This window comes from Lepisosteus oculatus, chromosome 5 (genome assembly GCF_040954835.1).
Source record: "Lepisosteus oculatus isolate fLepOcu1 chromosome 5, fLepOcu1.hap2, whole genome shotgun sequence".
Taxonomy (NCBI): Eukaryota; Metazoa; Chordata; class Actinopteri; order Semionotiformes; family Lepisosteidae; genus Lepisosteus; species Lepisosteus oculatus.
Genome location: NC_090700.1, coordinates 17,400,842 through 17,420,704, shown reverse-complemented (window position 1 = coordinate 17,420,704; position 19,863 = coordinate 17,400,842). Strand labels below are relative to the sequence as shown.

General features: G+C 37.6%; 1 protein-coding gene across 6 annotated transcripts in view; it reads left to right on the top strand.

The window, feature by feature from the left end:
• LOC107076750 (microtubule-associated tumor suppressor candidate 2-like) overlaps positions 1-19,863 on the top strand; it is a 206,970-nt gene that overhangs the window by 138,367 nt on the left and 48,740 nt on the right. For all 6 annotated transcript variants that reach the window (XM_069190185.1, XM_069190181.1, XM_069190182.1 and 3 more), the window contains one exon: positions 15,911-16,066. In XM_069190185.1, the coding sequence (XP_069046286.1) occupies positions 15,911-16,066 (156 nt within the window). The remainder of the gene's footprint in view (positions 1-15,910; positions 16,067-19,863) is intronic.

The window sequence follows — 19,863 nt, the reverse complement described above, 5'->3', positions numbered from 1 at the left end:
GCCCACAATTCTATGATTCTACGTCTATTGTTGTCGAATCTTTGTCTAAAGATACCTTGTTTGTGTAGTTGTGCCTGATTTTATTTATATATAAAAATGATATAATATAGTAGACTGTCACTGAAAATTTTGTCTGGTGTCAATTACCCATGTTTTTTTAGAGCAAATTTCAAACTATTCCCAGGGGGTATTGTCTCAAGGCTGAAACTGAGGAGCTGAAAAATACAGTATGCATAAACATCAGAGGTTGCCGAAAGTATCTGAAAATTGTCAGATGTCATATGAAAGCTAAGCCATGTCTGACAGGTTTCTATACCTATTGTGGTTTTGACTACCTCTGTGAGCCACCTGGTTTGTGTAATCTGTCCTGTACAGAGCATGTGGGATACAGTGTACCGTTGAAACCCTTGACTTGGTTTGACCTTCAAAATTGTAGGGCCACTAAGCTTGTGTACTGTGACCACTCAGGCCCATAAAACACAATAAAAGAGTCAGTAGTGACTTACAGATAATCCCAGCATGTGTACTGGGAGTGTGGGGAGGACAGGAGCTATTTGTTTTGATACTGTCTGCCTGCAGATAGATTCCCCCTGCGCTGAAGCTCAGACACGGACCATCCTGTCTCGGCAGGAGTCTCTCTTTGGAAAACCATGGCTTCAGGGAATCCTCCAAATGCTAGACAGATTGGAGAATTTAAGGCAGAAATAATAGTCCCCACTGGAGTTCAATGGTAACTCAATTCACCATAATAGAAGTCCCCTCACCCCCACCCCCTCAGCTGTTGGATTTATACTGTTGGATAAACCTTGCCCTTTAATTTAAAAATAATACGAGGACTCATGAAGGATATGACTATCTCTGACCCCGTTATTGTGAAACCTGGAAATCCACACAGCAGCTTTGTGGGAGGCCTGTCCATAATCCCCCACTTTTGAAAGATTGAAATATCCTTTTTCTGACCTTCTTTCTGTCTCCCCCTCCCCCAACTTTTTCTTTTGCCCTTGACGTAACATGTCTTATTTTTGATAGGCATCTGTTTTTGTACAGCCCTCTCCCTCTTCCCTCACTGTCTTATTCCCTTTGTCCCTTTGTGTCCTCATGAAAATCAGGTGCTTACCCTGAAGAGCTTTTCATTAAGTCATGTGTCCTTACATTCACCCCTACGACTGAACAGTATGTCATTCTTATGTTTGTGGTTTTATTGTTTATAAAGAAAAAAAGAAAAATAACTCATTTTGTTTTCCATACACCAGTCTGTTGGATGAAACTATCCGTTTACTTAAAAGATAATAAAAGGAATAAATCCATCCCCAATCATAATACCACATATTCCTCGTAAGAGCTGCAGTAAATCAGAATCTATCCTGGAAGGAAAGGAGGCAAAAGAGGACTACACCCTGAATGGGAAGAAAAATCTTTTGCCAAATTGATGGCTTCATTCTGGTGCTTGTAACACAGTGCTATACATCACAGCACAATAAAGCTTTTCTAAAAAATAGGTGTTCAAAGATTGCAGATATTGCACTAGTATGTAATTCTGAAAAACAGAATTTTAGATTTTACAGAGTGTAATGCAAAATGTGAAAATTTGATGCAATTACAGTAATTGAATGTTTTAATATTATTTTATTTTTATGTAAAAATACACATCTCTGTATCATGAGATACTGTATCTCTGTATCTTTTATTTAAAGTTTTTAAATAATGAATTCTCTTTGTGCTTTTACTAGAAGAATCATGATAACAGCAAGTTCCAGAATAGTTATACCTCTCTTCCAGCACATACTGTACACCATATACCTGGCAACTCTGGCTTTTTCAAACAAGAGCACTGATTCTGTACAAAAATGTATTCTTTAAGCCATTTCTAGTCATACAGTATATAGTGTTGCCTTAAATTTTTAGTGCTTCATAAATGTATGTATTTGGCACCTTTAATTACATAAGGAGTATGGAACAGAGATATCAGCCACGTTGCAAAAGCTGACATACCAACTTCCTTCAGGTTTGGCTGATGAGATCTTTAGTTAAATAGCAACCATAATGGTTCTATGGGTCTGTCTTGTTTGTAACCATTCTTGTGTTCTTCAGAAACAAGCCTTAGTCCTGGAATGTTTAACGTTTAGCAAGACGGAATGACATTGTCATTGTGGGAGCTTAACTGCTTTAAAATCCTTCCACTTCAGTTCAAGTATTTTATTTTTGGTGATAGGGTTAGAAAAGAGTTCTTAGCTCAAGCCAGAAGTGAAATTATATTATTATACAGTTATGAAAGTGAAAGTATTATACAGTTATGAAAGTGAAAGCATAATACTATCTCTCTTATCCACTTTGAGGAAATCATATTGAACCATCTAGCGTATTGCTTTCTGGATTTCCAACAGACCTGCACTTTCAATGTTTGTTTGTCAGTTGTCAGGTAGATATATACTGTGTTTCTACAGTTTATATATAGTACAATGCAGTATTCCATCCAAATGTATTGTGCCAGCTAAAGTTAAACTGTTATTTTTGAATTATTCTTGAAAGATTTTTTATTGTGATTGTGAGTGAAATATAGTATCCTTTTTTGGGTACATCCCAGTAATTTTGTGTTCCCATAAGTATTGGGACACATTCACTTTATTTAAATTTCAGAATGTAAATGTCAGAAACTGCATGAAGACTTTGAACCACTGAACTCAACAAATGGTTTATAATCATCTGATATGTGTTACTGCAGCCAGTTCGGGTTCTTGCCTATACTTGGAGTGACTTTTGTATTTCACTGTGTAGAATACATGCTCATTTGTACCTAATTCTGGAGGACTTGGAGATTTTCACTTTTTTTTCCCCCTGTTGATGAGTTTGTTGGTTGCATTGAACTTATGTTTTGGGTCATTGTCATGCTGCATGGTGAGGTCCCACACTCTGTAAGTGTGGAAGCATTTTCTTCTACATAATAACACAAAACATTTCTGTAAATTTCAGAATTCATTCTGCTGCTATCATCATTAAATTATTGTTTCTGTCCTGAAGTACTGTACAAACATGAGCTAGCAGAGTTTTGGAACAAAAGCTGTGGAGAGATTAAACCAAGATAAACCTTTACCAAAGTGAGGGAAAGGTTGAGGTTAAGGGAAAGGAAGGAAGTGCAGATGTTCCAAAGATTACCAGCTCACCTGTAAAGCATAGTTATAGCTGTTCATGCACGGCCATTATATTAATCTTATGATCACAAATACAAATTGATTTACTGTAAATAAAAAATTATACAGTTTTGAGTTCATTGTCCTGATAGTTTTGGCAGGGTAATGTGTACATTGTACAAGTGTGTTATGATGCCTGAATATAGTGGTTACTATAATTGTTGTTTTCATCGTACACAGTTCAGTAAGAAATCATTGTTAAAGTACTGGCAGTTACCCGATTTATGCAAAAGCAGGTTAAAATGATCTGAAGCACAAATCTAAAGCAAAAGTATGAAAGTCTAAAATAATTTGAAATATAACAAGTAATTGGTAGGTTAAAAATAATAAACGTAGAAATGTAGGCGTGATGATTTTATAGGATTCGGAGGCAGGATTGGCCAGCAGAAGAATATCTGTAGTAGAGAAACCAGGAAAAAAACACTTGGCAGAAGCATAACTAAATTCAAGCTTGAAATCCAGAGCAAGCAAAACACAAATCAAAGTCAATAGCAAGTGATGGTCAAAACCAAAGGTAGCAATACAAATAGAGCAGAGAGAACACTGAGACTGAAGTAACCTTCGAGAAGGTTGTGTGGTGATAATCACTAAAAGGAAAACTTTTGATACAGGAGACGTGTGGTAGCTCAGAGCTCAGATTAGATCACTGGTGCCAGAAACTTCATGATCTGCTTCACAGTTTACAAAAAAAACATCACACATCCTGCTTCACAGGAGGGTGGCAAAATGTGTTAACTTTGTCTTTTTAAAAAAATGGCAGTCATAATGGTTCTTGATCTTTCGGTCAAGGGAAGGCTTTAGTGTGGACTGCTGTTAGACCTGCACCTTTAATATTTAATACACAAAACAATTCAAAGGATAGGCATGGGTCTAAGAGATTTTTTTTTTAGATTGCATAATCATGTTGAATGAAAGTCTGATGCTTTCTGTGTATGCATGTCAGCGAAGTCGTAAATCTACTTAGTAAAAAAGATTGAGTTGAAACTTGCGAGCTGAGGTTCTTTACAACTAAATTCCTTTATGTGTTGTAAGACGACAAATTCTGTTCTGCTGGATTTATACACTCACCTATTGCATGATGTACTGTGATTTTCTGCAGTGTAAGATACTATTATGATAAGGCGATTTCCGTATTAATCCCTTTTGATCCAGCCTAATGCTCCTCGGTATAACTTGCATTGTTGTGAGCCTTGCTGACAAACTGAGTTGGAGACTGCATCATCTCCTGCATAATGAGAAGATCTTTGGAATATACTCTACAGTATGAAAAGCTCATTTTTAATGCTTCTTACTGAAAAAAAGTGGTTTCGCGTTTTTATTTTCTCTAACCCATAATTTGTATAATTCCATATTCATAGTACTAACTACATATGAATATAGTTGTCATTACGTATATTAGGAACAAGTAATAGGTTTATTCCATGCTGAAAAGAGAAGAAAGAAAACACAACTGGGCCGTGGAGCCTTCTTAAGCATGGAATAAACCTATTACTTGTTCCTTTGCAGCCTACACATGCTGACGCAGCTACCCACCTGAATTACTTATATTAGTACCATGAAAAATTGTACCACATTTATATACAGATTAATTGAAGTTGAACAATAAAATATCCAAATAAATCTCCAAAATTCTCATTTAGAATTCTGTACAGTTTTGGTCACTATGCAGTAAAAATATATTTCTGCTCTGAAGTCAATTGAGAATTCCCAAAATTCAAAAGAATGTTCTATACAAACTCATTAAAGGGACTGTACACCTGTTTTCCACCAGCCATTTTGAGTTGTATCTCAGCAGCTGGACTGTCTGCTTCTGGTGCATTCAGAATTTTCATTGTGTTTTCTCCAGACACAGCACACCAAGAAGTACTGCAGCTTCTCTACATCTTCAGGGTCAGGCAGGGCTCTAACAGCTTAACATGCCAAAGCCTCATTAATATAATTAATATAAATGAATTAATATAAATTCAGTAATGCATCGCAGTTTTAATTAGATATCTCCAGTATTATTTTTCGCTTTCATTTTTTACTTATTACAATGCCAGAGTACTGTATAGTTAATAAATAGTTTCAGAAAGTTTTGAGCTCTAAAAATAAATTGGAGAAATGCATGAAATTATTTCTATATCACCACTACAGATTCTTGGTTATAGATGTAAAAACAGTTAAATTTGATCAAAATAGTTGATAAAGGCTATACATTTTGAGTGAAAGCAGTTATAAGCAAGAAGCAGTAGATCTCATGTTTTTACAGGGATTACACATACTGCATACATAAAGCCCTAAACGGGTTCTAAATTATTTGACTAATTATGAAATGAAAAGCTGACTCTCAACGGTGAGATGCTGTTATATGTTACTTTTTGGGGGAAAGTTGTTTTCCTCCTTCATTTCTTGTTCCTTTGAATTGTTTTATTAAATTAGAACAAATCATTCAAAAGATTTTCAGTTTGAGTTACTACAGTAACAGTGCATACCAAGAGTGAGCCATGTACCAAGTCAAAGGAAGGCAGAAACTCTTCACGGTGAGCGTAAGAATTAGTTCATAACTGATTGCAAAGTTTGAATACATATGTACAAACATATCAGCAGTGATTAATACAGCCACATTCTGACTCAATGATAAATAATTTACAAGAATATGCATGTCTACTGTGAATTGTGTAAAACATTTATGTCCTTCTTGTGACAAGACTCCCATTTCTTTGCCTTTTAACGGGCAGGATTTACAGTGCTCTGTAGTGTTTTTTTTTCTGGGTCAGTATGAGATATGCAAAAATACAGAATGCACTATTTAAAGTGCTTTATTTCTGTTCCAGTGCTCTAGGGAGGATGTGAGACTCTGGTACCCTCTTTTTTTGCTTCAGTGGCTAGTAAAGGTGCCAGCCAGCTGTGATTTCTATGAATAAGCGAATACTCCCGCCCACCATATAGACAGAAGCTTGGCTGTTCTAAATATATGCTTCTCACACTTTTTTAATGATGTCACAGACAAGTGGCCATTGATGTGATTCTCCATTTTCCTGGCTGCTATTTGTGGTTAGTCCAACACCATTTGAGCTTCTCCAGGAGAAAATTAAAAGATTAAGAGAGGATGCTGCTATTGTGAGAGGATTAAGAAAAGAATCGAAAATAAGAACATAAAGTTTCCGTATGAGAGGGAGCCATTCTACCCATCTAGCTATAATCTTTCTTACGGTAATTATGAATTCCTCATAATTTAATGTGTTTCTAGAAATCGATTTCCATTTATCATTTCCAGTAATATAACCACTCCTAATAATCCCCATCTATAAATTGGCTTCATTACTTTGCTCTCCTCCCCACTAATAGCTCATGTGTGGTGAGCATTCTGGCGCACTTTGGCTGCCGTCACATCATCCAGGTGGATGCTGTGGTGGTCGAGGGGAGTCCCCATTACCTGTAAAGAGTGGAGTGTCCAAAAAACACTAAATAAGTGTAAGCAATTATTATTATTATTATTTATGTTTAATTTAATAAGTATGTAATAGAATTTGGTTTTAGATTCATATTGTGACTCACAGCTGCCAACAGATAGTTACACTATTTATATAGCTTCAGAATCCTTGATCCCTTTATGATTGCAAAACTGCTTGTCCAGTAATAGTGAGCAGATAATTTAATGAACACCATCAAATCTTGTGGCCTCTCAACTGAAGAATGAACTGAACCCTGTTGTTCCTCTAATAAAAATTTGACAACTATATGCAAGCACAAATGTTCTTAAAATTATGTAAAATGTTATGTAGTTCCCAAAAAGGTACAGTATCTAATGATTGCTATTTTGTGCTGTTGTTGGACTACAGTTCAACAGGATATTTTTTCTGTGTTTCACTACTTATGAAGGCTGTCCTTAGACTTTAAAAACATCACAAATCAACACGTTTGAGTCATCTCATACTGTAATTTCCTTCTTTAATTAACAGAACTTCTTGACTGGTTAACAGGCTAACACTTCTAAGACATGTGAGTCAAAATCCTTTTAGTATCAGTGTGTGTAAGCAAACTTTGGTTTGAATGAATGGACTGTGAATAAAGATCACTAGTAAAAGGTGTGCAGTCATATACAGTACACACTTCATGTTTAAGTTCATGTTTATTTGTCATTCCAGCCATATGCAAGTGTATAGTGGAACGAAATATCGTTCCTCCTGGTCCACGGTGCAAATACAGACAAGACACTGTAGACTGGAACACATAGTGCTAAGTACAGATCGTGCAAATTACAAGGTAAATACATAATACAATATACACAACAAACTGGGGGGATTTAAACCCTGTTTCTGGAATTGGAGTGAGTGCAAGCAGATTCCAGGGTGTTGAGGAGCCTGACAACCGGCGGGAAGAAGCTGTTCCAGAGTCTGGTTGAGCTAGCCTGTACACTGTGATATCTTATCCCAGATGGTAGGAGGGCAAAAAATTTATGGGAGTGGTGGGAGGGGTCATCTACTATACTGCAGGCCCTGTGTAAGCAGGGTTTGTGATAGGTGACAGAAATGGAAGGGAGGGAGGCTCCAATGATCTTTTCAGGTGTTTCCACACTTTGTTGCAGGGTCTTACGGTCTGAAGCGTTGCAGTTCCCAAACTAAACAGTGATCCAGCTGGTCAAGGTGCTCTCAATGGTGCTTCTGTAGAATGTGGTAAGAATGGGCGGGGGAAGCTTTGCCCTCCTCAGTCGCCGCAGGAAATAGAGACGCACTATGCTTTCTTCATGTGCGAAGTAGGATTGCAGCACTAATTTAAAAAAAAAACAATATAGATTTAAAAAGCATGATATCTTTTATACTTATTTCTTCCTGCTGGATCACAGTTTTGATTTTGTGATTCCATGTGTTCTCTGAATGGCACCATTGTAGGAATGTCTGTGGAACAGCCCGTGTTAGTTACCTTGGCAGCAGTTGTAGGTTTTGTTTTCATTTTTCTCAGATTTACTGTTGAAGACCTGTTGCCATTCTTTGCACACTTTTAATTCATAGAGGAAGAATGAAAAAGAAATAACATCATATGAATTGCTAAAATGTTGAGTAGGTGCATTTACATTTATATTTCCAAGAAGTCACGGTCTTACTCTGTCTGAAATATGTTTTTGGAATCTCATAATGTTACCCACGATAAAGATTGTGGTATAATCTTTGGAAAGTTTGTCCTGATAAACTTATTTACAGGGAGTGGTCTACAACCCAGCTGAAGGATAACTTCGGGAAGGAAGGTTTTTTACTATATTGAAGCAAACTATTGTTTTGATTTAGCTTTTTTCAAAGAGCATGTTTCAATGCTGTAGGTTCTTAATGTGTACAAGTGAGGGAATTTTCTCATTTTTAATTAAACATTCTCAGCAGTGTTTAGTGGTAACAGCATGTCAAATACAGGGCTCAGCCTTTGCATATGGATATGCATATTTAAATATGTATATAAAAATCTGAATAAAATATGGCCACACGATTCAAAGATGGTCAAAGTTAACTAATAAATTTACTGCTATCAGAAGTGAGAGATTCCAATGGTGCAGCTCTGCCACTACTTCATCATATTCCAATAAAGTAGTATTCCTAGTAGAAAATCATAAAGAATTAAGAAGTGTAAAATGTGCATATTTGCTTGTTTTGGCAAAGTCTTTTACTCTCCATGTGCTTTGCATCATGGTTAATGTTTTTATTTTTTTAAAGACAGAAAATGGTTTGAGACTGGATTGTACCATATGCAATGTATCCAAAAATACTGTCAGGGTGCTGAAAATGATGAATATAGAAATAGCTGAGGGACTGATACACCAAACCCTAGATAATGATGTGATAATGACAACAGGGTCTCTTCAACACTGAAGTACTAGCAGCAATCTAGGCTTCAGATAGCTGTGGCCATTTATGTAAAAAAACAAACTGAAAGACACATCTGTTTTTGTGAAAGCTAGTTATAATGCCCATTCCAAATCAATCAGGTACAGTTTGCTGTAATAAAGGCTCCATCTTCTGAAGCCCAAGATCTCAAGGAGGCAATCCCAACAATACATTTTTCACTTCAGCCAATTTGTTCCAAATCGAGTACATTGCCTGCTCTAATTTGTTCATAGTCTTGGCTATTCTTTTTCTTTCTTTTTTGGATTGTAGGAGTCACTTGCATCCTTCTTCACATTAAGCTATTGTGGTGCTCTATATTGTTTCATTAAGTCTTTTCACATTTGATTAGATTGAATTTGCGGTGGAGTGCTTCTGGTTTTCAAACAGGATTGTCAGTGACCAGTTAACACAAGTCTCTTTCTGCAGCTCTTTCTGTAATTGCTTGCATATAATTGTGGAAGAATTCTTTGTATTTCCATTGGTCAATATTTTAGAAGTAACCAGAAAACAAATATATTACTTTATTGGAATTAAGAGTGAAAGCGTAAAAAGCTTTACATTTGTAACTTTAGATACTTCCAATCTTGGAAATATTTTGTTACAATATGGGGCGTGGACTTAGATAGGGCACTTCAAACTTTGTATTTCAGTGGTGTTGTTTTTGTTAGTTTCTTTCCAAATTAATAGAATACATTTGTTCATATTCTTGGTTATTGCCATATGGGTGATGGCAAGTAATGAGAATGAGATGTTGTAAAGTTTGTGAGCATTCGATGAAGAAGACTCTGAGGTTTCCAATTGCCTTGGAAATCGAAAAGCAGAGTTTGCTGTTATATCCATTTCATATTATTTTCACACACTGTTAACTGCAGTCGCTCCTCAGGCACAATACACCTGAATCACTACACCACCCTTTAACCCTGCCTGCCCTTCAATACAATTTCTATTTTATCTGTCTTTTGTCTGTAGGAATAGATCAACCTTTTCCTCAAACAATATGGCATAGAATGTATTCCAGTGCATACTTGAAAATTGCACTGAAAATTGCACATGTAAAATACCACTTATTCTTTCTTCCTTCATCCAGTGCTGTAACATTTAACTTTCACGTCATTAAATATGCAACAGAAAAAAAATTATCAATGTGCAAACAAGACATATGGATTGTATTAATGTGCACTCGAATACATTACGGTTCATATTTGTTTTTGTTTTTTTGCAGTGTCTTCAACGTCCCAATCCCAAAAGTTTAAAAATGTTTTAAATGAATTTTGGTATTTGAGTATTTGAGTCAACGTTGTTCTTCATACATCTAATTTATGTACTGTATATATTTTCAGCTTCATTTCAGACAACACGATCTGGGGTGGAGTGAGGAAAACACAGGGGAAAAGGCATGCAGAGTTGGGAATGGAAATGGGGGGCGTGTCCAAAGTGCGCAGGTGTCCAGGGGGGAATCCGGGGCAAACAATCCAGAAGTAGTCCAAATGGGGAATGCAAAATGGGCAAAGTCCAAAGCTGGGCGGTCCATCTGAGACTAGATAGGATAAAAACAGGAACCGTATCGGAACCGGCGGGAAACAGGAACAGGAAAGGTAAATAAAACCATAACGGACCCAGGCATGTCCAGGTCCCGGGTTCGCACGATACGGGAATCAATGCAGAGCCCCGAATTGAATGGGCGTCTGGCTTTTAAGGTGGGCTGGGAACAGGCTGAAACAGGGGGCAGGTGCACAAAATCAAGTCCGAAGTGAAAGAGCCGGAGCGCCCTTAAGGTGGAGAGACTACAATCGTAACAATTTTACATAATCTGAGAATTCAGTACAATCTTATTGAAACCTTAGTTATTAACCATGATGCAAACTTTAGTCAGTAATGTTTAAGTTAATAATAATAAGTTTTACAATGCTGCTGGTGCTAAATGATGAAAAATGTTTGAATTGCACTGACGATTCATGCCTGACACTGAAGAAATCTGCAAGAGCATCGGGCTACAGTAACGGGAGCCGGTCCAAGCTCCTGCGAAGCATAGTTCAGGACCCTATGCAGACGGTATAATCCGGACATAAGTGGAGAAGGACATCAGTGGAGGAGACAGAGAGGATCAGGACTTGTTTATAGACAAGGGAGCATGACTACGGTGATCCGTTGCTCGGGGGACGTGGCAAACAAGTTCAGGCAGTCCAAGGGGAATCCGGAGTGCAGTCCAAAGTCCAAAACCGGGGGACCCATCAAAGATGAAACAAACAGTTAAAACACACAACGGGCTCTGGAACAGGGACTGGGAATCAAACGAGGGTAACAAGGCCAGGCGCTCCAAGCCCCGGACTCAGACGGTCAGGAGGCGGTGATGAAACCTATACCGTTGGGTCTCTCCTGGACCCGTTGGTAGGTGGGCTTCCGGGCATCCATCTCCCAGTGCTGAGCCAGGCATAGCAGGAGCGCCCTCCTTAAATAAAGACGGACTAAACAGGACGCAGGTGCGTGAAAACTAAAATATGAAAGAGCCGGAGCGCCCTTAAGAGGAGGGATTCCGATCGTGATAGCAACTGTGGGATGAAGTGAAAGAAATTGACTTGTATTGTGAGACGCTGGAGAGAGGAAATTTGGTTTTTACCAGTGCTGTGCTTCCCTGTTTTGTTTGTTGGATTTAATCAGCTGAAAATTATTGTTTTCATGTAAATAGTCATTTTCAGTTGATTGCAGATTCAGGATAACTTGAAACCTTTTGCACAATAAATCTGTAGCGTATATTTGTCTCCAATCAGCCACTGATGTCTCGTCTCACTAAATCCAGTCTGAATAATTCAACAATCATTTCATCAGTCTCCAATCCTTGAATAACATTTTTATTATTTTTAGTTAGCTTAGAGTTGCATTGAAAGTGCCTTAGATATGTACCAATGTATACAGATGCTAGAAACTTATCATGGCTCACCCTATCCAACTGCAATGTTACCTTTTGGAGTTGGTGATGGTGGGCTTTATACATATATCAGCTTCTTTCCGTTTCAACTGAGTATTCAGTACTAAAGTCTTATTGTTGCACCAGCTTTGGACATTTGCGGTCCAACCTAAAATCACAGACTTGGAATTTTTCAGCTGCAGTACAGGATGTGAATTAATGCTGTTACAGTACATCTGCCTATGGTACCATCAGTCATACATTGGCAGTCTTGAAATATCATTTCCTGTCCTTAGGAAGCCCCAGGATGTGACAAGGCAAACCTAATAATCATCTCATGCAGCTCCAAGCCTTGCATAAAAGTTTTATTATTTTTAGCTGGCTGAGAGTTGCGTCCAAAGTGACTTTGATGTGTACCAGTATACTGTATACAGTTGTAAAGATCCTGTGGAATAGTTTTTTATGATTCACCTTAAACAATAGCAATTTAACTCCTTTAGATTTAGCACACTATCCTGTCTAAATTCAACTGCGTTACTTTATTCTTCCAAAATCTGGCTTTCCTACATTTCCCCCATAATTGAGTGTCATGATCTCTACTCCTCCTCTTAAGGGCGCTCCAGCCCTTCCTTGTTCTGCCCCATTACCTGCACCTGTTTCTTATTTCCGTTCCACCTTAAAAGCCAGACGCAGATGTCACTCCTGGTTCCTCATTGAATTCCACTTCGTGAGAGCCCGGGGTCCTGCTGCGTCTGGCTCCATTATGCTTTTAACCTTCTGTTCCTGATTCCCCTCCCTTTGCCGGTCCCGACCCGGTTCATGGTTTTAATCCCCTGGTTGGAACTTCTGGCCTTGGACTTTGCTTCTGTCTTGGATTACCCGTTTGGATTTTCTCTTGGATCGTTCGCCCCGGACTCACTCCCCCTGGACACCATACCCTCTCCTGCATGACTTTTTCCCCAGTGTTACCTCACAATTCCGGATCGTGTCGTCTGCATAGGGCCCGGAAAGAACTGTTCGTGACATTGAGCTGGGAAAGAAATGTCCCAGCTGGCGAAGTAAAGTGGCATTTCTCCTCCTGATCTGCTCTGTAATTGTTAGAGAATAAGGCTACCACCCCTCAACCATGTGGTCCTACACTTCAGCAGTGAATTGCTTGGTTCCCTTTTATATAGTTGAAGTGTGTTGTAGCACTTTTGGAATTAAAACCACTAAATAATTGAAAAGTATTAATTACATTTAAATTACACTGTTGAGAGCACTTCTGTGTTCCTTTCCCAGTTCATAGGGAAGGCTACCATAGCCTTTCACCCTGGATTGTTTTCAAAGGAAGAGGAACTCTTGAACATACAGTATCAAAAATAGTTCCTACTGTAGACTCACTATCAATCATTTTTCTAACGGGGGAATCTAACATGCACTGACACTGTTCTTCAGCACCACCGGCTGCCAAGTGTGAATCAGACACTCCTGATTGTTTCAGCAATTAAAGGAGGAGGGGAATAACAGCAATGCAATAAGGAGCACAAACAAGACTCCCCAAGGAAGGAGCACAGAATTCAAAATATGGGTTACGCTACAGAATCTAATTATACCGAAGGAGAGCGGGGTGCATGAATGTTAAATGAGGCAGAATTGATGTCAAAACACACTGGCATGCATTTTTTATGCTGTTCAAAGATAATCATTTTATTACTGAGGAAATCTTCTCAGGTTTTCCTTTCAGTTATTGAAATCCGACTGCTAAATAATTAAGTGCCGATATGTGGCTTTTTAAGTGTTTTTTTTCCTCCATGTCCAGATTTCTTGGATGAGGTAGGATATTTACATTTAACACCCTCACCAAGCATAGCTTTTGCTCCTCTACTCCTAAGTACCTGCAGTGTTGGTGGTCTCTTGGTCACTGTTTTAACCTAAGTTCCCAGTGAAAACAGAACTACAGGAAAGATGTAACTCAGAAAATTTAGACAGGCACTTAACATACTTTGCATTCTCACACTGAATTAAAGATGTGAGACTTATTTGCTACCTATAAAGATATAACCTCTCATAAATTAATAATAATTTCTAAATTTTACAGCAGCATGTACTGGTATCTCTCTTATTAACATTGCACAAACAGGATTTCCTCTGAGAAATTTGAGATTCAAATTAATGCATTTCTCTTTTCCTAATTGTCCTTCTGTGTAGAAGTAGCTTTTTTAATGCTTTGGTCTAGTACTTGTTAGATCAGAACCGTCCCCAGCTGAATACACAGATCCCAAAATAAAAAGGAAAAGGAAAACTGTTGATCTAAATGATTTTCACCTGAGCAGCTTAAATCTGCAGTTTTAAGATCTTGCTGGGAGGAGAGACACTTCAGCATGACCAGATGTCAGTTTTCGCCCATAATGCTCTGCCTGGTCAGAACTACATAAATCTTGATGCATGGTAAAGATTGAGTGGCATATCTTTATTTAAGTCTGTTGTCAAGTTTGAAAAATTGCATCTCAGCAAGCACTGCAGTACACCCCATATCATAGTGTAAATATACACTTATTATTAATGTTTTAATACTTAATATAAATACATTTATCCTATTGCATTACAACTGTTCTATACCTAAGAGTTTAAGTTGATGTTGTAGCCAAAACACTGTGCATTCCGGCACAGCTTCATTACTGTCATGTCAAATTTTCCACCATTTTGGAGAAAAATAAATTTAAGCGGTTCTCTCTGCCGTCTATGGACATTCTTATGTGTTTTTCGCTGGTCTATACTGCTTCTGACTGCAAAAATTATAATAATAATAATAATAATAATAATAATATAATAATCAGTATAAATATATAATAATAAAGTTGTATGTTTGCTTTATAAGTGTTGATACAGGCACTGTCTGATTAATTTGTTTGATTTTGTTCTTACTTGTATGCCTTCCCACTGTTTTTCATTTAAATGTACCATTTAATGTGCAAATAATGTTTTTAAATGTGTAAGACCTGACAACCATGTCTTTCTTAACCAGGCATAAGCAGAAAATAATGGGGCTGATGAATGAGGTCAAAAGAGAAGGTGAAACTATTTGACTGAGAAAGCTCTGCACATGATGAAGATAAAGACGATAGTTAGGACCCTACGATTGCAATCATTAATTTAAACCAACAAGGCAAACTAGGAGTAAAACAGTTAATCATTTTTCTGTGCAGTGTTGGAGAGCTAGTAGCCGAGCAGTGTATGCAGGAAAGACACGTTTTTCAAGTTACATTGAGCACCATAAAATAGCTTTTTTTTTTACACATAAAATGCACCAGCCTCAAGGAGATAAGTACAGTTGCTCTATGTACTATAATTCTATGAGTAGATGAAACATTTTCTGACCTCATGTTCCAGTTCAGGGTCATGGGGGAGCCGGAGCCTCAGCAAGCAATAGGTGCAAGGCAGGGTACACCCTAGACGGTACAGGGCCGACACTCACACCTACAGTAGGCCTAATTTTCCCAGGAGCAAGTTAACCTGCAGTACTAGTATGGCTTTGGACTGTGGGAGGAAACCCACACAAACTTGGGGAGAACTTACAGACTCCACCTAGATGGCACCTCCAGGTTCAGAATTGAACCCAGGGCCCCAGCGCTATGAGGCGGCAATGTGAATCGCTGCACCACCATGCCGCCCCGTATTACTGTATGTACAAATTAGGTAAAATAAATGGGACGTTGGTAAAATAAATGTTTTGATTTATGTGAGGGGTTAATACAAGGTATAAGGGTAGACGGTAAGACTGAAAAGTGCAAATATATAGACAAAAGAACTGTTTTGAGAAGAACCAAGTATCATCTGCCACCAGTAGCAATGGATTGTAATGTTTTATCTTTTTGTTTGAATGTTCATTCTAATACGATTTGTGGCACGTTTTAGAAAAAGAGCCTGGGAATGACCAGTCTGCGTGCCGTGTCATTTCAGAAACCTTTTGCTTTTCATAGGTCCAGGCGGTGGGGCTGAGGAACAAACCAGTCAGAAGCCACCTGTACCGCCAAGTGAGACTCCCAGAGGACCCAGCAGGAGCAGTCCTCAGCCTCCCAGCACTCCTGCCACTGCCCGACGCACCCTGCTTCCAGCCCAAAAGGGCTCCCCTGTGGGTAAGTGTTCACAGAGGCAGTGTACAGAGGTAGAGTACAGCGGAATTGACTTTCTTAGGATACACGTCCTTGGTATGTACAATTAAAAAATCCTAGTTCATTTTACTGTGGAAACAAAGTACTAGGCCATCTTTTTAGTTCCAGTTTTATAGTTTGAGTTTAAACTGAATTTTCCAATGAGGAGATGATTGCTGACACACTGGTTTTAGAATTCAGAGTAAAGGCTGGTCTTCTGAAATTCTTCAACAACCTCCACAATGTCTACAAGTCCCATTTAGGCTGTATGGGATTATCAGGACTAGTTTATTGTTATCTGACATTTATATACTGTATAACATTTCTGCAGTGGAAATTGTCAAGCTCATAGACAAAACACACCAACCTTTCTTGCAATGCCCAAAATATAAATTACTGCTGTTTTAAAGCACCACATTTTTACGAAACATTCATTTAATTTGAAGATCCTGTTTCTGGATTTTATTTGACAGCTTTGACATGTTTAGTTCAACAAAATCCAGCAGCAGACAAAGCATAAAATGGAGAAGACTGCAACACATCATCTGCTTCAGTCACAGAGGTCTGGTATTGACCATGACAGTAGAAGTACTTTGGGAAAATTAATATGACAATGCTCCATAATCCTTTCTGACATTAATGAGATTTTCCAAATATTATGTCTGTCAAAAATTATTAAACAAGTTCAGAATTTGCTTTCTTATTGATTGCCTTAATTGGGGGACTGCAACAGGCCCTAAAGGCTATTTCTGTTTCACATGTGGTCCTTTTGAGTGAACCTCCTGACCAGTGACATTCAGGAGCTTTTCTGCTAACTGGTTATTAAATACTATAATCTATATACAAGTGGAATATCAAAACAACTGCACATGGGCATATGATGAGTTTTACCCTATGGAAGAAGTACATTGAATTGTAAGAGTTGACAGTAAATTTCAGCCTAAAGCGAGGATACCTCTTCTATTGTTTGTGATGGATGAGATTGTTGAAATGAACACAGCAGCACTTTCTGCAATTTTATATACCTTAAACCTGAGAATGTTTCTAGAAGCCTTAAAAGCAAAGGTTTAATGTATATGCATATTTGTATATAAATATCTATATCTGTCTGTATTATTAGCATGATAGTGAACCTTATCCTTAATTAATAATCAATTCCATATAATCCATTCTCATTATACAACACTACAGTTGTTTAGAGCTATTAGTTACAGTATCATAAATAATAAAATAATAAAATCTTAGTAAATACTGTACATACTGCATTTATTATGAAAAGGAAGTTAACTCAGTGCATACTGTATATGAAACAATTGTTCAATAACTGAACTATTTTAAAATAATGGAAAATAGTAATAAACTTAGGGTAAGCCAATTTGAATGCTGGCATTGCTAAATGACATCTCTTGATCTGGGTAGCCTAGGGTGCCTTCTGTGTGGAGTGTGCATGTTATATCTGTGTCCCTGTGGGTTTTATCTAGGTACTCCTACCTCCAAAAGACAACTGTCAAGGTTAATTGGTGTCCCTGTGAGCTTGTGTGTTGGCCCTGAAGTGGACTGAGTTGTCTCCACCCTTGCCAGGAATAAAAGCCTTTCTGATAATAGATGACAGTTTTATCATTGGTTTGGTGTGAATAATTCCTCTTCATTTAGCTGCACGGCAGAATGACCTTGAGGTTGTAACACTGCAACCCTCTGCAATGTTTTGTCTGTCATGTGAAATCCCATCTTGAACCAGAGCACTCCAGTTATTCCAGACTTTCTAAGTTCATGGCATAGCAGGGACTCAACAGTCATGCCACTTTATAAAGAAATATCTCTTCACTTTATTAAAAGAAATTATTTAAATAAGAGCCATCTATAGAAATTAAAAAGTTATTTAAAAAAAACATTGTACTGACATCTCAAGGAATCTTTCACAGAGGAGAAACATTTTTTTTCTGTGTTTGAAGTTCACATTTAAACATGATCTAAGAATGGTTTTCACAGTTATGGCAGAACTTTCCTTTTATTCTTTCTAAAGTCAGCTAGGTTTTATTTAGCCTTGATTTGTATCATTATTACTGAATGTTCTTATTCCTTTTTGTTTTTTTTTCTTAAAGATTATATGAGAAAATAAATGGAAGGTATCTTATTTACATTTAACTTTAGTTTAATGATCTTGTCCCATGTAGTATGAAGTATTTTATAAATGCAGTTCTTATAAGGTATTAAGGCTACTTTTTGTATTATAGCACCTATAGAACTATGATACTACTGTTACCGTAAGTACAGATTACAGCTACAGTGTTTTTAGTAACACAAACTGTAACTACTTTTACTTGCATTTATGTTACATTATAGATACAGTAGGTGTTACTGCACACACTATTATTTTTACAGCAGTTGTACAACTCATATAATAAGTATCTGTTAAAGTAAGAGACTGATCAGACTTTCATTTTTGTGTGTTTCAAAAGATAATAGCACAGTTCAGCTTCAGTTCATGTTTTTTTTTACTTTCTGTTAAAAAAGGGCCACACAGATCCAGCAGGATAAAGAGTACAGCCACAATCACCCAGATCTCTCCTGTTTAAAATCTCTTTCTCTCAGGGTCAAATGCTTCAGATTTTCAATACTATGTTATAACAAAGTACTTGGTATTACATGTACTGGATAGTACTGAGGAAGCTAGGAATTGAACCAGCAGTGAAACATGAGCTTTGGCTCCACTAATGTTAGAATATGAACAATCTTGCCGAACAGCACCAAAGAGCAACTTTGTGAGTGTAGTACCAGTACTCATTAATCATACTGCTTGGGAATTAACAGTTTGTCAGACTGTTGACCACAGATTGACAAGATATCATCACATTCCAGTTGTATTTTACTGTTTTTTTATGGTTTACCCTCTTGACATTTGAATCTTGCCTTTGTCATTTCATTCACAGCCCTGTTTTCAGACTCAGCAATTAGACACAGTTTGTGCTTCCATTGTTAATCCATGGTTATGTGTTAATGTTGGGGCCATGTTACTATAAGGTCAGCATGCAGTTAGTTTTTTTTTTTAAATTTAAAAGTAACAGATGCCAACATATTTGTTAAGTTGCAGGTCTTTGTGGATTAGGGAAAAGATTTTCCAGAACAAAAAAGGAGAATGTGTTAAATTATCCACTGAATTAGATGTTAGAATTCAAAAGGAAATAAATTTAGAATTCTGAGATCCACACAAAGCAAGATTATTTACATATTTTGTCATAGTTCAGCTGCATTAAGAATATAATTTGCCGAAACCATAATCAAGGTTAAAATTGAAGAAAACAGCTAAACTAACTTGAACTTGAACTTTATTGCCATATGTAACCAGTACTGGTACAATGGAATTCTTACTTACAGAAAGTCTCTCGATTGTAAAACAAGTGTAAAAAACACAACAAAGTGCAAACAGTGCATCAAGACAATGTACAAACAAACAATAGACAATGTGCAAGTAAACATGTAGACAGTTTGAATGTAAACAATACAGACGTGTAAACAATGACTGGAGATGTGCAATAGATAAGAAATCATAAAGAGGTAGATGGTCATGGTGTAGGTGTGGTCCGAGGGGGATGGCTAAATGTGTTCGCCAGTCTCACTGCTTGTGGATAGAAGCTATTGAAGAATCTAGTGGTAAGTGGCCGTATGCTCTTATATCTCTTGCCTGAGGGCAGTGGGGTGAAGAGCTCATGCCCGGGGTGGTGACTGTCCTGTGATGGCCAGAATTCTACCACGGCAGCGATCCTCATAGAGCTGTTTAATCT